This window comes from Grammomys surdaster, unplaced genomic scaffold (genome assembly GCF_004785775.1).
Source record: "Grammomys surdaster isolate TR1022 unplaced genomic scaffold, NIH_TR_1.0 99, whole genome shotgun sequence".
NCBI classification, from domain to species: Eukaryota; Metazoa; Chordata; class Mammalia; order Rodentia; family Muridae; genus Grammomys; species Grammomys surdaster.
The window spans coordinates 4,312,487-4,325,697 of record NW_021604578.1 but is presented as its reverse complement, the minus strand read 5'-3'; the positions used below and the strand labels follow the sequence as shown (position 1 = coordinate 4,325,697).

At 39.2% G+C, this 13,211-nt stretch overlaps 1 protein-coding gene across 1 annotated transcript in view; it reads right to left on the bottom strand.

The window, feature by feature from the left end:
• Itga1 (integrin subunit alpha 1) overlaps positions 1-13,211 on the bottom strand; it is a 150,277-nt gene that overhangs the window by 68,855 nt on the left and 68,211 nt on the right. The window contains exons 4-6 of the mRNA XM_028783268.1: positions 11,065-11,153; positions 10,837-10,948; positions 9,814-9,941 (exon numbers count right to left, since the gene is read on the bottom strand). Of these exons, the coding sequence (XP_028639101.1) occupies positions 9,814-9,941; positions 10,837-10,948; positions 11,065-11,153 (329 nt within the window). The remainder of the gene's footprint in view (positions 1-9,813; positions 9,942-10,836; positions 10,949-11,064; positions 11,154-13,211) is intronic.

The following is a 13,211-nucleotide window of genomic DNA, read 5'->3' as shown; positions in this document are numbered from 1 at the left end:
CCCTCCCTCCTTTGCAAATCATTTCTCACCCAGCTGTCAACATAGCCTGTCATGCGACCCCACTGACCTTCCCCTTCTGAGAACTCGGAGGCGAACTTGTCTACACTTCATTCTTCTCAATGGTGCTGTGTGCATCTCTTATCTTTACAAGTGTACTGAAGTTCACAGGGGCCGGCAGGGTATAGAGAATGGATGATGTCATAGCTTCTCACGGTCCTTTTATCCCTTCCTGCTTCTTTGTTTTGCTCACAGTTACCCCCATCCATTCCTACCAGATGACTGTAACAGGGCACAGGGGCATGTGGAAAACTGAGATAGCAAAGAAATGATGACAAGCAGAGCAAGAGTGATTCAGAGCGTGTGGGAAAAGAGAAGAAAACCTAGGAGAAGCTCAGATTCTAGGGGAGGTGACCTTCAGTGTTGACGGGCTGCCTATGCTAGATGCCTATTTCCTTAGAAACTAGACAGGATAAAGCCTTCTGTGGGTCTTCACTGGAACGGGGACATTTGTTAACTTTTACCACAAGACTCAAGTAATAATACACACATGTACTGGTAAGACCTAATACAATGCAGATGATTTCAGATCAAAACTAGCTTCTAATTTAGGGCAGACGAAACAAGTCCATACTAGCCTGGTGTATACAAAAATGTACATGAAATAAGTAAATATGAAAATTAAAGACATAAAATCAAGCAACACAGACAGGTCCTGGGGGGGTCAAGAGGACAAAGCAGCTTCATATTCACCACTTCACAATTCAAACGTCATGGAGGGGCATCCGGCCAGGAAAAAACTACAAAGCAGATCAGAAAATGCTATGGAAACAAATGAAATAACCTAGATCCTGGGGCATAAGTCAGGGGGATAACAAAAGGAATCTAAGCTATGTGGGCAACAGAAGATAGGAAAATCAACCATGGTTGTACTTAACTTGAAGCTGTCCAGCTGTATTAGGAGGTGCAGAAAGCTCAGGAATAGAATTTACATACAGAACTATAATAGTTCACATGGGAATATTCTAGGTATTTTTGTTAAGTTAGGAGGGGGAGTAAGTAAGGATGATTCACAGCTGAAAGAAACAAGTGGTTTCAATGTGACATTCTTTAAAGGAGAAAGGCAAGAGCATATGATATCAACATGAGCAGATGAATTTAGTAACAATGGACTCTCGTACTACTGAGGGCTGAAAAACAGTCACAGGCGACAGACTTATTCAGAGATCATTGGAAGAGTCATGGGTAACCCTGGGGAGATATGCTTGACATCCCTTGATTAAGTACAACAAAAGACCTGGTGACAACCTTGACAGCAGTGGAATCTCAACACTGAAGAGGTAGGGGAAGCAAGGATTAAGAGTTCAAGGTCACTCTACTCTGTGCAGTGAGTTCAAGGCCACACTTGCCTACATGAACTCCTGTGCCCCAAACCAAACAGATGCACAAAAATAAGCAAAAAAAATCCTTGAAAGCAAACAAGCAAGTAAAACAAAACAACCGTAAAACAGTCTAAAGCCATGGATGTTTCTTCCATGTGACATTCATTGTAGTTTTCTACTAAACTATAAGATGTATAATACTTTTTAAGTTAGATCCTTCAAAATTAATATTCTCTTATGTTCTTCCTCCCCCGGAAGTTCTAGCATCCTGATCTATGTTAATGGGTAAAATTAAAAGATAATTTCTATGGTCAAAATAATCTTGGAAAACACAGGGTAAAAAGTGAAATCTGTTTCTTTACAGCAGGACCCCACCATCTCTACTTGTCTCTTTTATGCATATGAAATGCTTAAATTGTCAGAGAGAGAGAGAGAGAGAGAGAGAGAGACTGACTCATTTGAATAGGCACATGGCTACAAGAAATTGAGAGAGTGAGAAAGAGAGAGAAGGGGAGAGAGGGTGAACTTCAGATTCACAAGCAGATTATTTTGAAACTATTCTCTTTATCTTTGACATGGAAATGTGTGTGGTTAATCACAGATTGGAGGAAACATGTCATGATGGATTTTATTTTTACTTACTAGAATAATTTCATGAGGGATACATCCAGTGGTCTATAAGACATAGTCTGGTAAGCACTGCTGTATAACAATAGTTTTTAACTTTCCATTTATTTGTATGTAGCTATAAAAACCTATGTTTTCCCATATTGCAAAGTTGCTAGTTGGTTTTCCTTGTCTCAGAGCAGAAACACAATTTTAGTGTCTTTTCTTTAGTGCCTATGACAACTAATGTGACATTTAATCAGCTAGTACTTCTCAAATACCTATTGTTTCAGAATGATTGTCCACATGGTTTCATTCCTTTAAATCTAGAGGGAAAGAGACAGGTGAATGAAAATGTACCACTAAAGTAATCGAAAGAAGAGTTGTTCTGATTATTCTGTCAGGAAATAAAAGCTCATATAAGAGTCTGTGTTTCCAAAATAACAAGGGAATTGAGGGGGAAAAACACTTGAAAATGATTAGCATGTCAGGTCAATTAAATTTAACAGGATTTTCTTTTTTAAAAAAATTATATATATATATGTATGTGTCTATTTGTGTGTATGTGTGTGTGTTCCTATGAGTGCTGTACTGATGCAGGACATTGTCCTCAGGTCTCCTGGAGATGGAGCAACAGGTGGTTGTGAACCACTGTGAATACTAGGAGTCAAAGCTGGGTCCCCAGAACAGCAATGCATGCTCTCACCTACTGAGTCATCTCTCTAGCCTTAAGTCGAAGGAGTTAAAGAAATCATTCACTCACTTAGAAGACTATCATTCCCTTCTGTTGCTGAGTCATTTGCAACACCAGTGCCTACATTTTAACACTTAGTGTGAACTGTGTTTGCAGGATGTCATTCAGCAATTAATATCAAATCAGTAGCTTCTTCAGTAAAGGAATGATAGAGAAAAGCTATGAGATTTTCCATGTTGCAGTGAACTGCAGCACTGTTTCTTATTACAAGAGTTCAAGCTTTGTTGTCTGACTAATATGTACTTTCTTCTATCAAGTGATACCACCAATGCCCTGCTATGCAGCATGCTTCTTGCATGATTACGTCAGGCTAGAGATATGATGATAATACAGGCTGCAGTTGGAGCTGGCTGTCACCACAAACCTTTCTGGAACTGTTCGCCCAGGCTTAAGCTTTTGTTGATATGAACAGGGACACAAATAAGATCAATTCAAAGACAGATATGCTCATTTCCTAGGAAAATGAGTCCTCGGAAACTTTAGGTAACTGATAAAGATGGTGTTCCCAGTGAAGGGGCATCTTTAACTAGCTTGTTACTTGATGAAAGGGGCTGCAATGAAATCAATCCAGGCAGGAAACTGCAGACCAGAGTGATGACAGCAAGAACTGTATTTGTGGTCAAGGGGCAAAGTCTATGGAACAAATCACAGCTGGGACAAAGTGGGACCAGATACATGAATACCTGCTAGGCAAGACTGAAACACTGTGAGCCCACCAGGGGATCTCATACAAGTGTCTTCTCGCTCAGGGTCTAGACCAACTTCGTAAAGCAGAGTTATAGAAAGAAGTTAATATAGTAGTGTTCTGATTTTTGTTTTAGTTTGATTTTGGTTTGTTTGTTTTACTATGGGAGAAACTGCCAGGATTCTAATTTTAAAGAAAATATGAATGACTTGCTTATATAGAAAACCCTGGACAGCCCCAGAGAGAAAAGAACAAAACCACAATCTGTTGTCAAAGAATTCTCAGACAGCCAGGAGACACAGACCCATAAAACAAATCGAAATGCTATAGACAAATGGGAACAATGGGTGAGGGTATACTGACACCATAGAAACGGGAAAGGGGGAATGACGATCCCAGGAAATCACACAAAAGAGACATTTGAAGACATCTAAGAAGTCTACTTAGCATACAGGGCTAGGGTGGGGAAGCGTGTTCCTGACAGAGTGAATGTCAAGAATCTGGCACACCATACACAGGGCAGGGCGGGGTCAAGTGGACTCTGAAGACTTGAGTGAGGTGGGCATCACTGGGGAGGTAAGCTACATTGGGAATGGCTGTGGCCAGGTAGTCAGTTGCCTTTAACTGCTTCAGAGAGCTTGTATATGATTTAAAGGGCAAAAAAAGTAGACTCTTTTTTTTTTCAGTATAATACTTTATTTTCTATTAAATGAAAACCAAGAATATGTCAAGTTAAGTTAAAAGTCAAACCTTTACCCCTTCAAGAAAAAAAATACAAACTGTATGTGTGATACTTGTATAACAGGTCATATTTTACATTACACAATATAAACAAAATCACTAGTCTACATTCGTTGCTTGAAACTACACATGAACTACAGATTAAGTGAGAAATGGATTTACTTTTTTGGTGCAAATAAACATCTTGGAAAAACATACAGCATGCATTTTAAAACTGTATGCATAGGCTCTGACACAGTCCAGTCTTAATAGCCACCACCACCTCCTCTTCCTTGTCCAAAATAACCACCTCCATAACCCCTTCGCTGGAATCCTCCAGATCCTCTATAGTCTCCACTAGATCCCCGGTAGTCTCCACTGGAGCCTCTATAGTCTCCACCAAAGTTGTTTCTGTAGCCTCCTTGGGAACCTCCTCTATATCCTCCCCTACCACCACCATAATTTCCACGGTAAGAATTGGGGCTCATACTATAACCCTCCCCACCACCATAGCCCCCTCCACCACCTCCATATCCTCCACTGCCGCCTCCATAACCACCACCACTACCACCTCCATAGACTCTTATGTAAGGACATTGTCTGAATTTTACTTTGAAGTGATTGATCGAGTGCATGTTGGAAGAAAATGGAGGAAGAATGGAGACCAGGAGACGAGCCAGGGTAGACGTCTCTCCTGCTGTATACCGCAGTCACAAACTCTACCGATCGACAAGGCAATGGCTACAGGACTCACTTGGGCTCACATAAAACCGATGAATCAGGTGCCACATTTAAGGCTTCTAGGAAAATGGCCGTTAAAAGGTGCAGTAAAAAGAAAGATAAATAATATTCCTAAAATTTAATTAATCTTGCTCTTTCATTTTTCCTACTTGAGTGCCGCGCTGCTGTGCTCCTGATGGGAACAATCTAGACATTGTTCCATTAGTATATTTCACTTTTATATCAAGCCTCACAATTTACCGGTTTTATTTAGGGTAATGCACTTGTATTTGACATATTTACAACCTTTCCATTTATTATTCAAAACAATGCTATGCTTAGGTATTGAGGATCAATAAGACCATCATAATGTTTATACTGTCATATCTTTTATGGCAAGCTTCAAGTATTTCAGGTTTGTTTTTATGGGTGGTTTTTGAAAAGGCAATTTTATGGCCTTTACACCACCTTAGGTAAATGATTGGTTGGCAAGAATCCCTTGACTACGTTTGCAGGGTCTTAATGGGGCCACACAGAAGCAAGGGGGAAATTGTAACTAGTTAAAGTAATGTTCCCATCATTTTGATGCATGTCCCTAATGTATACAAATTGTTACATTTTTTTCCCCACAAGCACTTTTGTCTGTCTTTTTCCATCCCTTTTTTCTTTCCCTCAGTTTCCTTTGTCTTTTTTTGGGGGGGGGGGAATAAGCTGATTTTGAGGAATGTTTCATGTCTTGAGACTCTTTCATTGTTTGAAATTACTAAATGTTGAAACTGTAACTGCAGAAAAAAAGGCATCACTGATCTCTTTATTGAACTAAATGCAATTGTAGTCACTACAGAAACAAAACCTCCTCATGCAACCTTCCTTTCTGTGGCTTACCTTCTTTTTAAAACTTACTTGGGGTGAAGTACTTCTGTTGTCCATGGATGAACTGTCTCTGTACTTTTCTAATTCTTCATTTAAAATGCCTGATTCTTTTTTAAGGTACTAAATTTTAATTTAGACTTTTCATGAAGTCACTGTATTTGCAGGTTCAAAGGGGGAAACAAATCAAGTAGCAGTAACTTTTGACTTGGTTCTGTCACAGTCAAATAAAATGAAGACAAAACACCAAAGTTAACTTCTAGGTTGGCCTTTCTCCTGCCACTACTAGTGGAAGGATGAAGCCTGTAGTTAAGTCAGGGGCACGGAGTGCTTTTCCTTAATGGGCTTTCCACTTGTTTTACTTACGTAGTTTACATCATTTCTGGTAAACAGACACAGGGGTAAGAAGATAAATTCCTACTTGGCTGCTATTATTCTTGGACACAAGCTGGGTTCTCATAGCTGTCTACACTTCTGTGGTCCCCTTGGAGAATTCCCTGTATAGAGATGTCTTGCTACATCTTCACACTGAGGAAACTGCATTCCATGACCTCCATTACTAGTGATTACAGATGCCTCGTGCTTTTCTCAGCAGATACATTTACTCACTTCCAGAGGCTTCTTAGAAAGTCCCTAAATGAGCTCATGCTGGATCTTGGTGAGTGACCAACACCTATCCATGGGTAACACACACATTCTCCACTCTAACAAATTCATAGAAGAAAGATAGGTCCCAGGACAGACACCTCTGTTTTGACATGACTGGCAGTAGAGCAAACACAATTATTGTCCCTATAGATTCCTCAGGGATTAGTTCATTGTGTGTTCCAATTCTACAAAGACATCACAATCACCATAGGGCTTTGTGGAACATATGTTAAGATCACTGTAGGGCTCAGAAGAATCTGTACAGAGAAATCTTCATAGATTCCATAAGCTCGATTCCTTCCATATTATTTTATTTTGTATATATGCATTGCATGTGACACATACATATTATGCAGTTGCGTGCACATGAGATGGAGGGTGCTCATTCATAGCTACTCACCCCCACACATATATGGAGGACAGATATTGAAATCAAGTGTCTTTCTAGATTGCTCTCCATTTTGTCTTTTGAGACAGAATCTCTCATTCAATGTGAAACACATCAAAATTGACTAGGCTGGCTAATGAATACACTCTAGGGAGTGTACCTTTCTTCATCCTTCCAATCCAATGCTTGAGATTACAGACATGTGCCACAATACACAGTGTTTACACAGGTAATGGGGATCTGAATCTGAATAGTCAGGTCTGAGCAATGGGTACTTTACCCATTGGACAATGTACCAAGTCTCCTTGGTTTCTTCATTCTATTCTTAATCCAGTTACATCTTTGATGAATGTAAATGTCTAAGACTTCTTAGTTGCTTGCTCTTAATCTACATAGATTTCCAACTTCTGTAAATCTCTCACACAACCTATTTTATTTTTGTTCTTCTCATGAGTGGAGGTATAAAGAATAAGAAAACAAAAGAGAAATTGCAGAAGTTAATTCTGCAAGTCACTAAGAATTGAATGCTTTAATCAGCAAAGCAAAGCAACCTCCAAATCAAATTTCTTCAAATTACATTTGGAATCAGTCAGAAAATAAACTGGTTGTCAAACAAATTTCTATGTTTAAAAAGATTTGCTTGTGACTATGTGAGATATTATCATGCTTTTCAGTTCCTATCTTTGAAGAGAAAATATTTTCCAAGTCTTATGTGAATGAACTATTTTCTGAATCCATTGAAGGAAGTCAAATTTTTAAGAGTTTAAACATGTCATGCTTAATGTGCTATCAAATGCTTAGTAAATGTAATTGGCTGAATGTGACCTTCCAAACCCCTTTCCTTTAGAAAGATATTTATGAAACTAATCATTGATATATCTATATATCATATATAATATTGATATATATATATAATTTTATATAGTATATAAACAATCAAGGCTAAGTTAATATGCTTAAGAGGACATTTAAAATGCTGCTTGCAAAAGAATCCCACTGAATATCCACCACCAGAGAAAAATACAGCATAAGTTATGGTGTACACATTTTTTTCATAACCATTCACTAAGGTTCATTATTTCAGTTAATTGTGGACTGATGAGGGTAAGATGAACCACCGTTTGCTCTGGAGTTGACTGTAATCCAGAGTAAGTGTCAATTACGGACATGTACATATAATATAAGAACAGAGCATTTGGGGCTCCCAAACTTTAATACACTTAAGAATCATATAAGATTCAGGTTTGGTGTTCCCATAACACCTTCAGAAAGCTTGATTCTGAAAATCTTGGGTATAGTCCAAGCACCTCAGGCATTGTGAGCAGGAATCCCACAAGGTCTGTGTATGAAGGAAGGCTGTACCAGAGAGAAGTCCACTGAAGCAGCAGTCACATCTCACTTCCCACTATGACCCAAGTCCTCACCCTGAGCTGCCACAGAGCACACATTCACCAATGATTCTGAATAAATACCTGAGTGAATGTGGTTAAGCTGTACAAGTGAAATGTGGTGTGCAAAATCAGAAATATAGTCTGTTTCTCTATTTTATTTTGTAAGCTAGATTACTTCTTTGACACAATGTTTCTCTGTACAGTACAGATTAGACTGGAACTTGATGTGGATAGCCCAGGTTTGCCTCATGCCACAGTGAATTTTCTGTCTCAGCCTCCTGAACATTGGGATTATAGGTACACACTACCACATCTTTCTCAGTTTCCCTTTTGAGGAAACAGGTTGCCTTGGGTAAAGCTAGAAGATGCTACAAGTGACACTGGGTACAGTGTTGTAGAAGGAGATATCTGTGAAAGGGAATGAAGTGGGTTTGACTCCATTCTTGGCTGCACAGGGAGTTCATTTCCCATTAACTTATAGTATCTGGCCTATTCTGCTGAGTTGTGTTATTGTTCCAAGAAAGTCACACAGCTTCATGAAACCCACCCTGACAAGCTGGATTTCCTCTGAGGTACAAGCAGACTAGTTCCTCTGGGAATGCTAAGATAAATTAATTAAAAGTTCTAACAGGGAAAACCATAAAAGAATTGTAACAGTTTACATTGAATGTGTAAGCATATAATTACTATCTAGTCCCAAATCTAGATATATATACATATATATGTATATATATACATTTATAGTAGATATAGTATTTATATATAATATAGCATATGCTACATAAATATGTACTAAATGTACTGTATATATAATATAGTATAGCATATATGTATTATATATACTATCTAGTATATACACTAGATATATATCTTACACATACATAATATACATAATATACATAATATATAGCATACACATATAATAATATATTAGTAATGTAATAATATAGGAAAATAATGATAAAAACTTGTTCTAGTAAATATATATTATATACATATATTTATATTATATACATTTATATAATTTATATTATATACAACATTATATGTATATTACATATATTTATATATACATATTTTATGTATATATATGTATATGTATGTGTATGTCTATGTGTATATGTATAATGTATCTCCTCTCCTAGTTACAAGACATGAAAAGATCAATTACATGCTAAAAATTGCATTTAGAAAAATGTACATTTTGTAGTCAACAAAAGCCTGTTTTCTTTTACTGATTTCAAACCATTCCAGTGGGATATTTGTAACCTTGCCTCTCTAGCAGGTCACGTGATGTGGAGTTTTCAGCTTGTCTTCTCTAAAATGTGAGCATTTTTGTCTTTTTAAAAAATAATATAGATCACATTGATCTTTTTTAACTGAGTCTACAGTGTAGCTCTAGCTGTCCTGAAACTGGCAATGAAGACCATGTTGGCCTTGAACTCACAGAGATAAACCAGCCTCTGCCTCCCAAGTGCTGTGAGTAAAGAAAGGCATATACCAGCACACCCAGCTAAAAGCCACCTTATTCCAGTTCAGTCCTGAGTAAAAACAGCACACATCTAGTTTAAGGGAGCGACTCAAACACCTAGTTTAAAGGTATGCATGATATATTCTTTAGAAAACGGGAATGAAAACACGGAGTCACACACCTGTGTCTGTTTAGGGCCAATATCCATCCTCTTAAGAAGGTCATTTAGAAAGGCGATGACACTTTCCCAGGGGTAGATGCTGTTGGAGCCATCCAGGACGATGACTATGTCCAGCTGTGTGCTACATTCTGCAACAGGAGAAAGCAGTGTGCGAGTTAGGCATCTACCTTCTTCGGAGCGGGTGAAGTATGTTCCTGGCTGCAAGAAACCCATCTTAAAAGATGCACTCACTGCACCCATCATTTCTGTATTAATTTTAGAAAAACTTAAGTGGAAAAATATTGTGTCTGGTTATAGTCAGATTGGAGTTTGCGCCACAGAAAACCCACCTCTCTCTCTCTCTCTCTCTCTCTCTCTCTCAATCTCTCTCTCTCTCTCTCTCTCAATCTCTCTCTCAATCTCTCTCTCTCTCAATCTCTCTCTCTCTCAATCTCTCTCTCTCTCTTTCTGTCCTTCCCTCCCTCCCTCCTCTTTCTCTCTCCTCTTCATCCCTTCCTTCTCCTCTCACACAGAATTTCTCTATGTAGCCCTGACTGTCCTGGAACTCACTCTATGGAACAGGCTGGCTTGAACTCAGTAATCAGCCTGCCTCTGACTCCCAATTGCTGGGATTAAAGGTGTGCACCACCACTGCCTGGCCTTCTACTGTAATTTCACACACACACACACACACACACACACACACACATTTGAGAATTTTCTCATCATGGGTTTGATATAGTGTTTTTATTCTGTACATCTCAAAGGAAGTTATTCTCTTCAAAGAGATTCACTGTTTATATATCAGCATGATAGCATTAGCTGTGAAGTTTAAACATAATCCTCAAGGTTACTTACACTAATATTAATTCCAAAAGTAGGAGCAAAGTTTGGTTATATATTGGCAAAACAAATGTTTGTCTAAGTCGGTAATGCTGGTAGATGGCAGGTCTGGGAAGCCTTTGGGTGTGCTTTTGTGTATGCATGTAGCTCACTCATTGCTTACACTTTCAAACATGCATGAACATTGCATAAATCATGTACCTTGTACAGGGGCGAACGAGTTCACAACTTGAAATGTAGGGCTGACATCAGAACATATACCAGTCGTATAATGTAAATGTCCACATCTATAGGCATACAACGGCCCACATGCCTTTAAGCAATAAAAAAAAATGCAAACATTTAAAACTGAATGTTATACAACCAGCTTCAGGACATAAATGACTCCATTCCCCTTTTTGTGAAATACATTACTCTTTCCTTTCTTACCAGAAATCCTCCATTCGGGTTGGTGACTAAAGTCGATCCAAATGTCATGTTTTCCTTTATTTCTGTGACATTGGGAATCGATGTGTTAACTACAAAAATAGAACAAGATTTCATGAGTGTGAAAATATGTTTCATAATATGAAATTAAGTGTCTCTTCATTAAAACATTCTGTTTCCTTGGTTCATCTCATAGCACATTCTTGTTCTGGTTCAACTAAATAGACTTCCCGGTACTGGGAAGTATAATGAACAAGTTAAGGCTGAAGAGCTGGCTGATGTCCCGGAGACTGTCTGTATCACTGTTTCAAATAGTTTGGCTGGACTTGGAAAGAATGCAGCCCTAGCAGGGCATCGAGAATGTGGGATTGGTTTTCACACGTTTCTGTTAATTAAAACAAATGCAATATTTAGTTTCATAAGAGTATAGCGATAATTGATGTTCTTTGTTATAAACAACCAAAGGCAAAATGTAACTTCTGGAAGGAAAACTGGCTATGCACAGAGCAGGAAAGTCAAACACAAATGTTTTTATCGTGACTTTGAAGTTCATGGGGACGTCAGGAGAGCTGCAGAGGAAGCTGGATCAGGATTAGAGAAGCGTCCAGGAAGTTCAGAAGAAGAGAAGACAGGGAAGGGAGAACATTCGATGATCCAAGTAGGAACGATGGGCCATAGCATTCCGACCTGACCAAACTGGCAAAGAGGACTGCTTAGTAGTTCACGTTCAAAAAGAAAGACTTGACAAGAAAAAGGAAGACTACCAAATTCTGCTTACAGTGGAATGCATAAAAATTTGAAAGGGACACAATTTGAGTTCAAGGAAGACTCTTAACACACTGTTCATATCTGTGCATGTCCTCACCTACGGACTTATAGTCAACGAGGAAACAGGCTCCTGGATGGCCCATCTCACTTCCTGATCTGAGAACCGGGTTCTGAATAAAGGATTTGGTTGGCTTTCCTTTGAAACCATTTTTTATATTGAAAATAATTTCTGTTTTTTTTCAAATGATATGCTCTGTTTGCGGTTTTTCCTTGCCCAGCCCCTCCCAGCTGCTCCCTGCCTCCTCTCCCGTGCAAGTCCACACCTTTTCTTTCTCTCACTAGAACCGTGCAAGTCCACTCCTTTTCTTTTTCTCTCTAGAAAACAAACAGGCGTCTAATAAAGTAAGATAAGACAAGAAGGAAAACATATCAAGCCAAAAAAAGGCACAAGAAACGCACATAGGTTCAGATACACACACGTTCACACACAGAGAAACCCATAAGATTACAAAACCGGAAAGACATTACATATGCACAAAGGGGTTGGAAAAAAAAAGCCCCAACAAAGCAGGAGTCAAAGGATCTTGATCTGGGTTACTGTGTACACTGGTATCAAAAGATCTGGATTTGGGACTTTAAATGAGGGTCGCCCAGAATCCGCACTGCTGTGACAATTAGTGGATATTGACAATGTTTCCTGCTAACCCGAAGAGATCAACTCCATTAGTCAGATAGGACCCCCAGTGGAGGGATGGGGACATCAACCAACCTACAAAATTTTCAACCCAAAATTGGTCCTGTCTACAAGAAATGCAGGGGCAAGAGCAGAGCAATGACTGGCTTACCTTGAGATCCATCCCAAGGGTGCGCACCAATCCCTGACACTATTACTGACGCATGTGTTGTCGACTGGTTCTAACGTTGTTTGTGTTAACTTGGCTTCTAGAATCACACAGGAGCACAAACATCTGCACTGAGGGTCCCTGCCCCAGATGGCTCTGGTTGGGAAATAAACTCGCCAGCGGCCAATGACTGGGCAGAAAGACAGAGATGGGTCTGTTGAGAATCTCCAGTAGAAAATGCAGGAGACTGAAGAGAGGATTCCGCCATGACAAGGGTGTAGAAAACAGACCACGCTGGGAGGTGCAGGAGAGTGAGACAGATGAAATGTAGATGCAAGGGGGAAAGCAGCCCCGTGGGGCCTGCCCAGTAGGGGCCAGGGCAGCAAAGACAAAATATAGATTTAGTAAGTATTAACTCAGAAATATCGGAGGGAAATGTGTTAGCCACATGGAGATTCAGGAGCGGCTCAACCACTGAGCTAGATAAGGCGTATTAAAAATAAGCTTCTCTCTCTCTCTCTCTCTCTCTCTCTCTCTCTC